Raw genomic sequence first — 14,835 nt, 5'->3', positions numbered from 1 at the left:
TGGCTGTATTTGATAGGCCTTATAAATGCATCTCCAGGGGCTAATTTTAAAGTGAAATTCTATGCTGGGAGGCTGAAAATAAAACTGATGTACTTGCTGTCAGCTTTGTGGACCCTAGCGGCTGTTTTCCTAACAGCTCTGCTCTCCTGTACCTCTGCTCTTGCACCCTTGTTTCGAGAATACAGGAGGTGCTGAGCATCCACAGGGAGCAGCAGCCAGGCTCCCCTGGTGCATCGTGTGATGGGATGCAAGAGGGAGCTGAGAGAGGAAGGAAAAGCTTTTCCAGCACCCACCTCCCCCAAGCTTTGCGTGTTTGCATAGACCTGGATGTTCAAATTCGAGAGCTGCCACCACAAGGGAGGGTGGTTAACTTTGCATTTGTGCTCATCAGTTAATTGCCGCTCTGCGAATCTTGAAGAGGTGCTGTGGGATGCTGCAGCCTCCCCACGTGGTGGTGGTACTGCTCCACACAGACCTTCGCATTCCTCCTCAGCCACCAGCAAACTCCGTCCCCAAACACCAAGTTATTCCTTTTTTCTTGTGAATTCCCGAGGAAGGGCTGCTTCTTGTACCTGTGCCAGGCAGGTGGGCTACAGCTGGAAGAGAGGAAAATCCTTGGATGCCACTCAGGGCTACAATAGCACAAAATGCATATTAACACATTATTAGCACATAAAATGCATATTACACTGAGCTGTGCTGGAAACAACAAGCTATTCCTGTGGCTTCCCAGTAATCTGTGACCAGAGGGTTGGCTCTCCCGTGCTCCTTCTTTTCTTAGGAGGATGAGAGCAGCAGAGTTAGAAACTTCGCCATGAAAGCCTCAGTCCTTTGTCATATCCTAAAACATCGTGTGCTAATGCTGCCCTGCGTGATTTCCTTAAATATTGTCCTTCCTCAGCATCACCTGTTCTGTTATTTTCTGGTGTAAAAGTAGTAAAATCCATATGAAATTGGGTAGAATCATGTCACCAGGTAAAAATCAGAGCTCAGCAGTTCTTCATGCCTTTTGCCCTTGGACTGGCTGCTTTACCTGGCTCGTCCCTCCAAAACTTCTTGATCCTTCTGCTTCCACGTAAGCTACAGTAAACTAAGTTGATCTGAGCTGCCAGTGCATGCTTACTTGTATAAACTTGAACTACTAATTGTATTCTAATCCTATTCTAACAGTTATCATATGCTATTCCCTATGTTACCTCGTACTAAATAATGTATATAGGTCTATTCAGACTGCACGGTAGGTTTGAAACTGTGAGCCACGTGCTTTGATTTTAATCCCCAGTGCCTTGAACCGTGCTGTGGGCTGGAGCAGCGGTTTGTGGGGCTCAGCCTTGTCGCAGAGCCCTGTTTGGCCTTGGGATGAGAGCAGGAGACCCCGAGCCTGGCCAGTTCCTGGCCAGGGACAGCCCAAACGGACTGCTGGAGCAGTGGGTGCCTACAGCTGGGCGTCTCTGCCGTTCAAGGACTGTGGGGTTTTATGTCTTGTGTGTCAGGAGCCCTTACCATGAGGCTCTTGGCACGTACCCTAAAGGAATGAATAATAAAATGTGCCGCAGGGAGACCAGACCTAAGCTTGGGATTATTTATCTTCTGGGTTTTTTAAATTAATTTGCTACAAATTGCACTTTTGTGTTGAACACATTTTCCACAGCTTTGTACTGAATATGACAAATGCTTTTTAGCCAAGAAGCCAATTCTCTGAAATGGGTTATTTCACATTTTCTTTTTGAAACATACCTGCAGAAAAAGCCAGGAGGCAAAATGTTGCATTTCACCCCAAATAAAAAGTATTTCAGCTTTTTTACATCCAACTATCCTGCTTTTAAGTCCTGAGTTTGTTTCTTTGCTGACGTGCATGTTTTGTGTGTGGTTTTTCTTGATTCTGTGAACAAACCAGAAATCATATATTTGCCAGCTGTATTCTGTGCTCCCAAGCTAAACTGTCTGGGCAGTCTGTTAAACAATGTTTGCTTTCTCCAGGGGGTTTGTTTTCTTAATAGTTCTGCTACTTACTTCGCTGCCTGAGGATTGCAATGAAAATAAGAGTTCAAAATGTTCATTTAGTTCACTTGCTGAGCTTTGAATACAGCCTGCTGTTGCTGGAGGCTCTAATGTTTAATGAATGTTTTTTCTCTTGCAGGAATACTCCAGGACTCTGATATGTGCCAGGATCTCTGATGGCAGGTGCTACTTGCACAGAAACTTCAGGGATCCTGCTGCGTAGGCAAGATGCACGTGTATGGGAAGATACAGTACTGTTTTCTCTTGGAATTTGAGGATGGAAGATAGAAAGAACGCCCTTTCCCAGCCTGGTACACCAGCAGCCGTGCGGGGTGTGTTTGCACTCTGCCTGCAGAGGGGCTGCCCGCTCCCCCAAATCAGACCTGGCCTTGCTCAGCACAACCCGAAGTAATTCCTGCTTTGTTTGGAGCGTGGTGCCTCCTTGAAGAGGGCCAACTACAACCTTATGTGTAGGTGTGGTTTGTAGCACTCCGCAGCCTAGGTGCCTAGGCTCTGGCACTTAGATGACAAGCACCAGGAGGAAGCACAGTGCAGGAGTTTGCCCTGTGGGAAGGGGCTGGTGGCAGCCTCCTGTGCTGGCTCTTCTGCCGTGGGGCTGGGGAAGCCCAGGTGAAGCCTGTCTCATGCTGAGGGTGTAGAGCAGGTCATAAAGGGAGAATTTCCCTCCCAGGAGGCTGGAAAGGTTTACTCTTTGTGGCTGCTGGGAGGTGTTATGGCTCTGGGTGTGTTTAATTAAGTGGAAGGACGCTTTTAAATAAATTTTTAAAGTGTATGTATTGGTTCTTCAGGATTTATACACACACACACATTCTGTTTGTCCCTACTTGCTGAGTCGAAGCTTGTCCTTGTGGCTGTGATAGCTGAAAACCTTTCTGGGAGACAACAGACGTCTGCTCCTGATAAATCTGAGGAGGTCTGGGGATCTGGGAAGCCACTAAAAGGAGTTTGTAAGCTGGGCTCAGACAGGATCCTGGGAGGGAGACCTCTTTACCTCCTAAAGAGGGATGAAACTGAGGAAGAGTTGTGGGGTAAAGGTGCTTTGTGTGACTGGACAGACACATAGGCTGAAGGTTTATGTAGGTTTTTGGGGTTTTGCTCCATTTCAGAATGGATGCGGACTTTGTGACTTGGCCACCTGCACCAGTCACCGCACAGCACCCAGCCTGTGCTGAGGGGAAGAAGCCCCAGTGCTGAAGAGGGAAACTGGAGCTGCTCGCAGAGCAGGTAAGGGACCCTGTGACAGGGAAGTGTAACTTGTTCATCTCCTGCCCCCTCTGGTCTTGAGGGGACCATGTGTCTGTAGGTAAGCGGGTGAGGTCTGACAGCTATTGAGCCACCTTTTCCTGCCTCTTTGTACCCTTTCACTGCAGAATTTGATTGAGCAACTTTTGGAATGCTTCAGAGTTCTGTTTGTTGTGGTGTTACTGGCCCTGGCCAGCTGTGTCCCGGCTATGTGAGATGACCGCTCTGGTGGCTGTGCTGGTGGTGTGAGGGTGCAGGGAGGAAGAAGGGGTATTTCTTGCAGAGGCTCAAAGCTTCTGATAGCCCAGCTTCACAGCAAGCCTCCAGATTCTGAATTCCCACCCTGCACGGCACAAAGCTGGTTGCTCACGGAGCTGCGTGGTGTTACCAGCTCAGCAGGGCTTGCGACATGGGAATCCAGAGCAGGAAGCTTTTACTGGGATTCTCATTCCCCAAGTGACCAGCTTTGATCTGTCAGTATTTTAGGGCTAACTAGGAGATAATATTAGAAAGAAACCAACAATTTTTCTGATTGAGAAAGCTCCAGAGCAAACAGGCTTTGGGGAAAGTGAAAGGGCAGCAGTTTGTCAGAAAGACCTTCCTTAGGCAAGACAGTCCTTCTGTGTCGCATCTAGAATGAAGTTGGTATGAAGACTGACCAGTGGGGCCAGGGCTAACTGGGGTAACTGGGCTTTGTGCAGCTTCCCTGCAGTGTAATTGTGCCTGAACACTTCTGTCTGTAAGAATGCAGTAGCAGCCTAAAATACCTCCTAATTCCTTTGCTAAGAGGTCAGGCATTAGGACAGGCTTGTCTCGGTTTACGACAAGCTGTGGCAGGCAGCAAATCATCCAGCTATCAGGTGAAGTTATAGCCTGTAGAGAGGCTTATCGCCTGCCAGTGAGTGTGAGGAAGAAAGATCAGTTTTTCAGGGAGACCAGCAACAACCACACAGCCCTCTCTTGACAGCAGTGTTGTATTTGCTGCTTCTATAGCCCCAGATCTTCCTCTTCATAATATGGGAAATACTCGAGCTCTTCATCAGTGATGTTGTGTTTAACGTTCAGTTTGCTAGATTAAGCAGGGTTGTTGCTGTGGGGCGGGGAAATATTTCTGTCTGGCTAAGGATCCACATCCTACCCTGTCATCTCTTGTGATTATTGTAGTAGCAGTTTTCAGAAAATGTGTTGCAAGTGCCTCCTCAGGAACTGCATTACCTTTCAGAAGGCAGCGCTGGTTGTGCCGGTTTGCCATGGGTCTCACCGGTCTGGCATCCCTGGAGCTGTCAGTCTCACAGTGGTGCTGTGTAGCTTCGCTATGCCAGGGAAGTGACTTCTGGACTAGCTGAAAGCCTCGTTCTCTTGCCTGAGGGAGCAGTGACTTCATACTTCTGTAACTGGTACTGGCTGGAGCCAAACTTGCCTGTTTGGGAAATTGTGGTCTGTGAAGGAGCTACAGCTCTCCTCTTGTAACCTGGAGCAGAAAGCAGATGCTGGGAAAGCTAAAGCCAAAGCGGGGAGCTTACAGACTTGTACTGGGTGCCTCTGCTGTACTTGGGGTTCGGTTTCCTTTTCAGCAGGATACAGACCTTCTGGCAAGAGGGTCAGTCATGACTACAGGGATTTAAATCACAGTGCCCTGGTAGGTCAGATGGCCGGTGGCACAGGATAGGGAGGTGGGGGCAGGGTAAAGCTTTTAATGCTTGCTTGACCTTCGAAAGGGAGAAAGGTCACCTTCCTCCGGACAGCTTGCTTTCTGCCGTGGCCTGCTTCTCACTCTGACCTACACCTGCAGAGCAGAGGGGCTTGGATGAGTCCTGAGATGGCCTCAGCTCCCTCTGGTGGGTTGGCACTATTCCTGGCCCGTGTGGGGCAGGTCCAGGGCACAGCCAGGAGCGCAGCACCGCGCAGAGATGGCCGACGGGTTCTGTTCTCAGACCTGCATCTGGTTTGTGAGCGTTCAGCCAGCTGTCACTTTGGCTGAAACCACAGCTCCCAGGTTGTTACAGCAATGTCCTGACACCAGTGCTGCTGCGTCACTGATGTCAATGATTGACTGGTCCCTTGGCTAGTTTTTCTTATATTATTCAAGCTGGATATAGAATGTGTGTATAGGTATTGTAGCCTCAGTGCTGCCTTTTTTCCTTTTTTTAAACAGGTTAAGTTCAGGCAACTTGATCAGGAAACAGTTAATTGTGTCCACATATAAACAGGAACCTCTCAGCATCATTTAGGTTGGAAAAGACCTTTAAGATCATCAAATCCAACTGTTAACCCAGCACTGCCAAGTGCATCATCACTGAACCATGTCCCTAAGCACTGCATCAACATGTCTTTTAAACACCTCCAGGGATGGTGACTCCACCACTTCCTTGGGCAGCCCATTCCAATGCTTAATAACCCTTTCGATGAAGAAATTTTTCCTAATATCCAATCTAAACTGCCTCTGGCACAACCTGGGTACATTTTCTCTTGTCCTGTTGCTTGTTCTTGTCTACCCTTGATGGAACTGGACCTACATAAACTAATAAGATGTATTTAATTAGTCTTTGTGAAATACAGCATGAAATGTAATCACAAGCATCCCAGCTTAATGGAAAACCCTGTAAATTGGTAAGTGCTGTATTAGGATTAGGTCATTCCCAAGGAAAGCTGCCACATAGCTGTTTGTTCCTCTCTCACAAAATCAGCAGCTTAAGGAAAGTGAAGAAAGGAGGTGATAGAACTTAAAAATACCCTCAAACCCACAAAAACCTCAAAACACAAAACCCCCTCATTTGTGGGGTAGAATTGGCAGTAATCCCATTACTATTACATAAAGAAAAGCAGTAACTCCTCCAAAGACAATATACAATTGAGTTGTATCCACATGTTCACTCTGTCAGCTTAGGTTACCAACTGTCAAGTGATTTATTAACTGCTTGAGAGACTTAAGATTTTGAAAACGTAGTCTTTGAATGAGGCTTATGCCCCTGTTGTAATGCAGTGGCATTTTCAGCTTCAATCAGTTCCACGTTCTTCCCGTTACCTTGCTTTGGGCTCTTACACAAGTGGTATTGATATTTAACAAAAACCAGAAACATTTCTTATGACACAGCTTCCCTTCCCCCCCCTTAAAAAGCCTTGAAATACTAATTCTGATGACATTCACCAGGTTTGCCAACTCATAAGTCACTACTGCTGCCGCCTTGGCTGCAGAAAGAGGAAAGGAAGGGACTGGAGCTTAGTTGGTTTAGTGTGTGTCTGTGTGTTTATATATATATTCCTATAAAAATATGTGTGTGTGTTTTGTAAGAGCACCTGCAGGTTTTGTACCAAGGAGGGCTTTTGAAACCTGGGTCTTTTGCCTTTCATGCTGTTCTACTGTGACTAAACTGCTTGCTTAATGTGTTGGGACTGTAACTTAAAGAGGAAGTTAATTAAAAAATTTAAAAATCAATTATCAGGTGTCTCCAGCAGTGAAATGAACACATTACAACGGAAGTCTGTGTTAATTTGCATGTATTGACAAAAGTGCCACAAAAATCGGAAATTCTATTTGTCCCTTTGCAAATTGATAAAAAAGCATGATACACAAATCTATCTATATATAGCATGAGACTTTTACAGGTAAGACATTTGTACATCCATTTAAACTCAGATGGTCCACTCATTCAGCCTTGACCACTCAGGAAATTTCTGATTTTTCTACTTTCCATTTTCAGCACTGAACATTCGCTCCTAGAAAGAAAGAAACAGCAGCTGAGTAAGAGTTTGGGAACTGTGCTTTAGCAATGCACACTTCAGTTGCTGTTAAGTAATTGTCAGTCAACAAGAACAAGTGCCTAGATATGGCAGAGTCGGTGTGTATTTCTTCCCCCCAAAACACACAGTTTATTAATCCCATTTGAAAGATTCTCCATAAACTGACAGCAGACTTTCATGTGGCCTGGCTATACTCTGTCTATGTGTTCTTGATGCCTCCTACTGCCAAGTACAAACATGATTTACTTCCAGCTCGCTATCTGAAGATTATTTATGTGTCCTGTACCACTGCTGACAGCTAACAAGTTTAGAATTAGACTTAAGGGACTTCTCACTTTGACAGTGTTATCTTGATTAGGTGCCAGTCTAAACACTGCCTTGAGCCTCAAACAGCAGGTGTGGCCATACACATCTGGCATGAATTCTTTCTTGAGATGCAGTGAAGTTGACCGAGTTAATTTAATTTAGGTGGCCAGTTTTCTAGCTGCCTGTCATACACAACATGTTCTGCCTGTACAAAAACCTGATCAGACTTGCTGACAGGTTCCTAATCCTTAGCCATACCACAAGGCACTGTGGGTTAGCTGCAGTACTCGGGAACAAGAGAGGTGGCAGGAGGCAGCATGATACAACACCTACCTTTAACATCCTCTCCAGCTTCATGGCATCTGCAGCAAATCTTCTGATCCCATCAGATAATTTCTCCACAGCCATCTGGTCTTCGTTATGGTGCCAGCGGAATGCCTTCTCATCCAGGTGGATCTTCTCAAGCTCACATGCCTGAGCTGTGCAAGGGGAATTGAAACAGAGACAAACCGTATTACCATACTGTCTAATACCACAGGCTTCCTAAAAGTCTCAAGATTCTGACCATCTCCAGCTGTTGAAAAATTTCAAACACCACTTTCAACATGACTTACTAAGGGGCACACTCTGGGGTGCAAGATTGAAAATGCTCCTGATCAGGGTGGGTTTTTTTGGTTGGTTGTTTTTTGGGGGGAAGGGACGGAAGTGGGGGACGGTAGCCTAAATAATCAGTTTCTCTGAGAATACAACATTTGTGTATGCCATTATCTTGTATCTGTTTCTACATGGTACGGTACTTACATAGTTCTTTATAATAAGCCTGAAACAGTCCTACCACAGGGAGATGTTTTAAGCAAATGTGCTGAACAATTAGGTCTTTGAATATTTGGCAAGTCTGTAACAAAAGCTCAATTGATAACATGCCTTCAAGTCAGCTAGCACCCTGTAAGCAGCAACCCGTGACTACAGCTGTGCACAAGTCTCATTTGCAGAGTTGTAAAGCAGCATTTTAATAAGGCTACAGAAAAGGAAGAGTAGTGCAATGGGAACGTGAAGCCATCGTGGTGCAGTATCGCTAGATCAAATCACTTAGTCTTCTGGGGTTTCTAGAGGGAAAACACACTTTCTGGCATGTCTAGAGCTAATTGTATCACTGATGCAGCATTAACATAAGATTAAACCAGGTTTAGCATCTTTGCTAATATTCAGTAAAATTTCATCCCAAGCATATGAAGTAGAAGCTTCTTTCTGCTCTCCCTGCCCCCTCAGGAGAGGGTGCACAATATTTAAGCACCCTCAGAACCCACCATAACCCAGTCAGCATGCTCGGTGGGACCCAAGCCCCTAAAGAAGCGACTGTAGCAATACTGTTGTAATGAGGCTACAGTATTTCCATCAGCAAGGGGTGAAGACCCACCCTTAGAGCAGAATGAAAGCAGGCATCACAGAGCTGAGTGGAACCGCGTACTCTGAGCGTTCCAAGTATAAAAAGAGACTGAGCAAGCCCATGTTACATAGAAGTGGACTTACCCTCTTTTACACTGAGTGTGGGGGTTAGCTTGACATACTCTTTGCTGAGCTCTGCCAAAAGCTTGGGTGAAATAGTGAGATAGTCACAGCCTGTGAGTGCTTTTATTTCTCCCGTATTTCGAAACGAAGCACCCATCACAATAGTTTTGTAGCCAAACTTTTTGTAGTAGTTATAGATCTTAGTGACACTCTTCACTCCTAAAAAGGAGAAATCAGCAGCTTTCAGAATAATTCATTTGCAGTACAAATGACTATTTAGAACAAGCTCAAACCCAACATTTTTTCATGAGAGGATTTATATGAGTAAACTGCAGTTTGAATAAATAGCTATTTATTTTTAACAATATGTTAAAAGGAAAGTTCACCTGGATCCTCTGAAGGCTCATAGGTTTTCTTATCTCCATTTGCAACATACCAATCCAGGATACGTCCTACGAATGGGGAAATCAGAGTAACTCCAGCTTCAGCACAGGCAACGGCCTGAGCAAAGGAGAACAGCAAGGTCATGTTGCAGTGAATCCCATATTCTGCTTCCAGAACCCTGCAGACACAGGCTGGCTTAAAACAGCGGTTTGCTCACCTACCGAATTTATAGCCTAGTAACAAGCCGGTAAGTTAAAACTAATGAATTTCTTGAGTTAAATTAGGCATGTAGTAGAGTTTATAAGCTTTAAAGTTTGAAGCTAACAGAAAACGTTTTGCACTGCCAGACTCTGCTTTACTTAATACTGTTCCTTGAACCAAATGCAGACAGCTTAGCATGATATTTCAGGAAACTGTTTGTGTCCCAGCCCAGCCCAGCCCTTGTATGAACAAACTTTTCCTATTTCAACAGAGAGCTGTAGCAGAGCACCTTGCTTGCTAGCTGTAGCCCTAGTAACAGATTTCCTGCTGCAGTGCTTTCAAAACAATTGTTAATATTTTAAGTGCCCAATGCATTTATCAGGTGCCTGTGACCTGATACCATGAATCAGCATACCAGATACAGAAATACTTACTTGCCAGCCTGGATTCCTTCCCACGTTGAAGACAGCTTTATGAGAATACGATCCTTACCAATTCCTGCTTCCTTATAAAGGTCAATGAGACGCCTGGCCCTTTGAATCATTCCTTCCTTATCAAAGGACAACCTTTGAAACAAGAACAGGACTGCTTAAAACTTTTTTTTTTTTAAATGCTCTCCCCACCAAATCCCATTGAAAAACACTATCTTATCTTATCAGCATTTATACACCAAAAGCAGGTTTTTGTTCTCAGAGATGCTGCCTGGATTGTGAGCCCATTAAGCAGGTGTATGACAGCACTGCTGCTCTTGGATTCAGGGGATCCAGAGCTCAAGATAGCTTTCCTTGAGGAACGTTATAAAGTTTTCTATAACAAATGCAGAAGCTAAGCATTAGAAGTGAATTGGCAATGAGCAGGTTAACAAGGCAAGTCCTACACAAGTCTTCAAATAAACTGTTAAAACAGATCTCTTAGTACATCGAGAATACATTATCACACAGAAAAGAATGAGCAAAATTAAGTACGCTGGAAGCATGAGGTTTACCTTGCTTCAGAAACAACAGGAAGATTACAAAAATCCAATCTCAGCATTACTTGTTTTCATAAAGTTTTCTCACAGAGTTATAATCAAGCTAAGGGAAATCCATGCTTTAATTAAATATTAACAATATAAACTCTTGCTATCTTCTAACAGTGAGCTGTCCAGTCAAGAACATCTTTCTCCAACTCACATCATGTCTCTTTTTGTATGTACATATATATCCAGGGTAACCCAGAAGAAAAAGAGCCAACCTTGCATCTACTTCTGTGGACACGCGGCCAGGTATCCTCTTCAATATTTCAGCTCCAAATAATACAAAAAGTTTGTCACAAGCGTTTTTGATCTGCTCCTCTTCTGACCTGAAAACCAGAAACAGCAAAATCATTTCGGGGTGGGGGGAATCCTGCATTCACATCTTGCCATGGATTTGAAGATCAAATTTCACAGCCCATTCAACACTAAATTCCAGAGTTCAAGTAGCCACCTTTGCTCTGCTCCATGTTTATGTTCTGCCGTTGGATGCTGTTTCCTATGATGCTGTCAACTCAAGAGTGTTTTCCTGAGCAGTCCTAGGGGGCTACGTGTGAAATGGTGAATGGAGATGTGCTTCTTCAAAGCACATCTGAACTGAGCCTAAGAATTTTTTCCTTAAGGGTTGAGGCTTTTTGGGGTAGCAGATACACCCATGAATATGTGAGGGGTAAATCCCAGTACATTGCTAGTAGTACTGAATGCTATTTGTATAAATAAGGCATCTTAAATATAGATGTATTGAGATTAAAAAAATCTCTACTTACCCGCCAAGTTTTTTCCCATAGGCAACAGCATCATCCACAAGTTCCTGGTAAACTGGCATCTGAGCAGCAGCTAGTATCAGAGATGGGTTTGTGGTGGCATCCAGGGGCTTGTACTCATCAATTGCTAGGGAAATAAAAATAGCCTGTTTAAAACAACCAGAGCAAGCCTCAGCAATTAAAAGGATTGTGCTTAAATATGTGACAATGTAAACACTTATGCAGGACAGATAGTAGTGTTTGTGATGGAGCAGACTAGTGCACAACGATGTTTAAATACCGCTGCCCGAAAGCTGGCTTGTGCCCGAAGTACCAGAACAAGGTTAGCAGAGCTGCAGTGCTAAGATACGGCAAAGTTTACTCGCTGCTGTAGACACTGCCCAAAAGAAACAGACTTGCAGAGATGACAGATGAAGAGAAGTACTACTAATTTGTAACTTCTCCCATCTGTCCAGATCCTATTCACCAGCACAGCCGAGTTCCAGGAATCACAGGGAGGAAGTAAAGACGAGGGGATCTTTCTTCCCTCCTAGCGGTCAGGCATGTGGGGCTTTGTTTGTCTACAGCCGTTAGGACCAGAACAGGAGAAGAACAATCTGTTAGGCTCTAGCAGCTTTTCTTACTGCCTCTTAAAACTTTCGCAGATAGTTGCAGACCATTTCTTAGTATCTGTTCTTGTAATTTCCTTGTACTATCAGGCTTGTTTCCTTCCTTACAGGGGATTATGTGACCCTTTGGGTTATCGTAAGCCCTGGGCTATGCCTGTTTGAGGGGACACTGGCTGTTTACGGGGTAGACTGTGGCCATGCCCTCTCTGGCCATAAGCACAGCAGAGCTGCCGGGCACGCAGAGCCTGACTCAGCAAATGGGCCAGAGCCTCTGCAGGCCATTCCCATATTAACACAGCTAAATGTGAAAACCAGTAAAATTTATTACTAGCCCATTTTCCTCAGCTTTTCTGCACAGCGATAAAAGCCCAAGTTCGAGAGTGCAACTTTTTTTTTTTTTTTTCCAGTCACAGAGAAACTATTGTTTTTCCATAGCTCCCTCCTAGGCAATGTCATTATCCTGGAGCAAGTCTACTCCATACAAACAGGTCCTTCAAAACATGCTTCAATTCACATGGATACTGCTTTAAATAAAGCAGTACACCAATGAAACTTGGTTCTGAAGCATACGCACAATTTTAGAGAAGTGTATTTTGACAGTTTATTACTTCTTTCCAGCCTTGCAGCATTTGGAGACTTACGGATGTCTGGCAACATGCATAGAGGAACCTCGTTAAGTCTGTCACCCTGTCAGGGAGCAGTCAGCAGCCTGTGTTTTAGCTGGGTGGCACCAGCTTTCCACAGGGAATCTGTGACCATCGTGCCTCCTTCCCTCATTGTGAGCACGAAGAAAGCCAGGCTGAAGCCTAAGCATATACTGGTCCAGCTTAGTGAAAAAGCAAAACTAGTTCAGGTACTAAAGAGGCCACCACTAGCTATGGCAGGTACTTGCTTCAAAACCCACTGAAACCAGCACCCCTTCCTCACGGCACCCGACCCGCGTGTTTATCGAGGCACAAAGCTGGTGTTAGCCACAACTGCACCTTCACAAGCATCTGTGTTTAACTTGAACAGGGAGGGAGGTGCTGACTAGTCTTGTTTGGATTGTAAGAGACTCACAGGCCAACAACAGGCAGCCAGAAGTCAAACAGCAAAACTGTTTCAAGGAGCTTGTCAAAACTTTCTGGCAGGCAGCACCCAACCTCCTTACTGCCACCCACACACACCCCCCTTGGCCATCACAAGGATTATTTTTTTTTTTTTTCCATTATGCTTTTTTGAAACCAGGGTAGACAATATAATGTTTTAAATTGATGCAATTTCAGCACAGACTGGGCTTTAAGCCAGGTTTGTTGCTAGTTTTCAAGCAGCACAACTTGAAGGCACGCAGATCCAGCAAGGCTGAAGTTACCTAATCACTTTGTGTTAACAGCTCTCTGGATGCAATGTTTGATGAAACTGCATCGGTGCTCCGGCTGCCGCGGCACCGCGGCTGTCTCTCCTGCCAGACTGACTCGTAAAGGTGAGCCATGGTTTCTCCGTGAGGTTTCACGCAGCCTGACGCTCGGAATCAAGCGATCCAAACCGACCAGCAGCTGTACATTCCCTCGAGCTAGCACGACTCCGTAAGCACAGCCACACGTGGCACGTGTCCGAGCCCTCGCGACCCTCGTGCGCTCTTAATCTTAAATTTACCAATGGCAGACGTTTGACAGTTGCCACTTAGGACTGTTTATTCCTCACCTATAGGATTAGTAAGCAGCAGGCAGATTACCGCAGGCCAGGGTGATGGCAGAACAGGATTCAAGCGTTGCTCTACACCACCCCGAAACGTTCGGGCGGGACGTTCAGAGGAGGCTGCGTGCCCAGGCAGCGCCGCTTCGGAGCAAGCGGGTCTGTCACGAACGGCAGCCCCCTCGCCAAGGGGAGCCTGCTCATGCTCCTGACCTAAGGCGTGCAAAACCACTCTCGTGTTATTCTCTTTGCTTCTGTCATTTCAAGACAAAACCCCAAATGTACGGTGGTTATTGCGGGGGGCATCGTGTTAACACCCCAGAGCTTTGCTTGTCAGCCTGGCACTTCAGTGACAGCGCGCGGAGCTAAGCACCGGGGTTTGTGGACGCTCCAGGTCAAAATGGGGGGAAAAAAAAAAAAAAAAAAAGATAAAATAATTACCGGAGGGGCTGGTGGCTGAGCCACACGGCCCGGCTCGGCCCCCCAGGTCTGCGGCGGGTCTCTCGGACCCACGGGGTTACTGACAGCGGGTCCCAGCAGCCGCAGCCCCCCGAGCAGGGCGGCCCTTCCCGCAACACCGGCCTTGCGCAACGCACCGGCACCGCCACCTCCCCCCCGCCGCCACGGTGGTTCGCTCCGCCTCAGGCGCTCGCCCCTTCGGCCGGGCGCGCCCACTCTCCGCGGAGGGGGATGCGGTGATACCCCCCCCGCCCCAGCCTCTCACCGTTGAAGTCCCCGGTGTCGGCCACCACGGTGGTGTGGTGCTTGAGCTGGTCCAGCACCGACTCCATCTTCTGCCGCTTTACGGGAGACACCGACATAATGGGCGGGGATGGGGGCTCACGCCGCCTATACGGGACCCTGCGTGCCCGGAGGGGAGCCGGCCTGCGCGCGCACCCGCCGCTCGCTCGCTCCCGACACCGCGGGGTGGGGCGCGCCGCGCCGCCCGCCAATCTCATCCCGGAGGGAGACAGCGAGCCAGTAAAAATTGCGGAGGCAAGACGGACGCGGCCGGGAGGAGCTCGGATAGGGCGGGGGGGCGGGAGAAAGTTTCTTATTGGGTGATTTGGCGGCTGAGGAGAGGGTCACCCTGGCGACCGGGAATGCGGCGGCCGCTGCGCGCCATTTTCCTCAGAGCGGCGGGCTGCGCTCCCGGTGGGCTGAAGGGGCCCGCCTGTCGCCTCCTGGCCCCAGGAGCTCCCTAGGGCCTCCTCGCGGCCGGGTATGGCGCCTAAGCCGCCCTTCAGGCGTCCGTCCCCTTGGGCCCGCGGGGCCTCGGCGGGACGGAGCCCTGCCAGTGACAGGAGATGGCGGCGGGAGGGTCGCTGAGGGTGAGGCCTTCGCCCCGCTTAGCGGCCCTGAGGAAACTCGC

General features: G+C 47.0%; 1 protein-coding gene across 1 annotated transcript; it reads right to left on the bottom strand.

Moving 5' to 3' along the window:
- Window positions 1-6,745: 6,745 nt before the first annotated feature.
- Window positions 6,746-14,380, bottom strand: TALDO1 (transaldolase 1). Its single transcript, XM_056354393.1, has 8 exons — window positions 14,188-14,380; window positions 11,185-11,308; window positions 10,639-10,746; window positions 9,840-9,971; window positions 9,207-9,382; window positions 8,842-9,039; window positions 7,645-7,790; window positions 6,746-6,981 (listed from the first exon to the last, which is right to left on the bottom strand). The coding sequence occupies exons 1-8, from the start codon at window positions 14,282-14,284 to the stop codon at window positions 6,949-6,951; spliced, it is 1,014 nt and encodes a 337-aa protein (XP_056210368.1). The 5' UTR covers window positions 14,285-14,380; the 3' UTR covers window positions 6,746-6,948.
- Window positions 14,381-14,835: the final 455 nt, after the last annotated feature.

This window comes from Falco biarmicus, chromosome 10 (genome assembly GCF_023638135.1).
Source record: "Falco biarmicus isolate bFalBia1 chromosome 10, bFalBia1.pri, whole genome shotgun sequence".
In the NCBI taxonomy this organism is placed as follows: domain Eukaryota; kingdom Metazoa; phylum Chordata; class Aves; order Falconiformes; family Falconidae; genus Falco; species Falco biarmicus.
This window is presented reverse-complemented; position numbering and strand designations above follow the sequence as displayed.

Excerpts from the sequence above, each read along its gene's own strand:
- TALDO1 (XM_056354393.1), bottom strand. The coding sequence starts at position 14,284 with ATGTCGGTGTCTCCCGTAAAGCGGCAGAAGATGGAGTCGGTGCTGGAC. Across the intron at positions 9,383-9,839 it reads GAAGGAATCCAGGCTGGCAA|GGTTCTGGAAGCAGAATATG; the intron begins GTAAGTATTTCT and ends CTGTGTCTGCAG. Across the intron at positions 9,040-9,206 it reads TGAGCCTTCAGAGGATCCAG|GAGTGAAGAGTGTCACTAAG; the intron begins GTGAACTTTCCT and ends TCTCCTTTTTAG.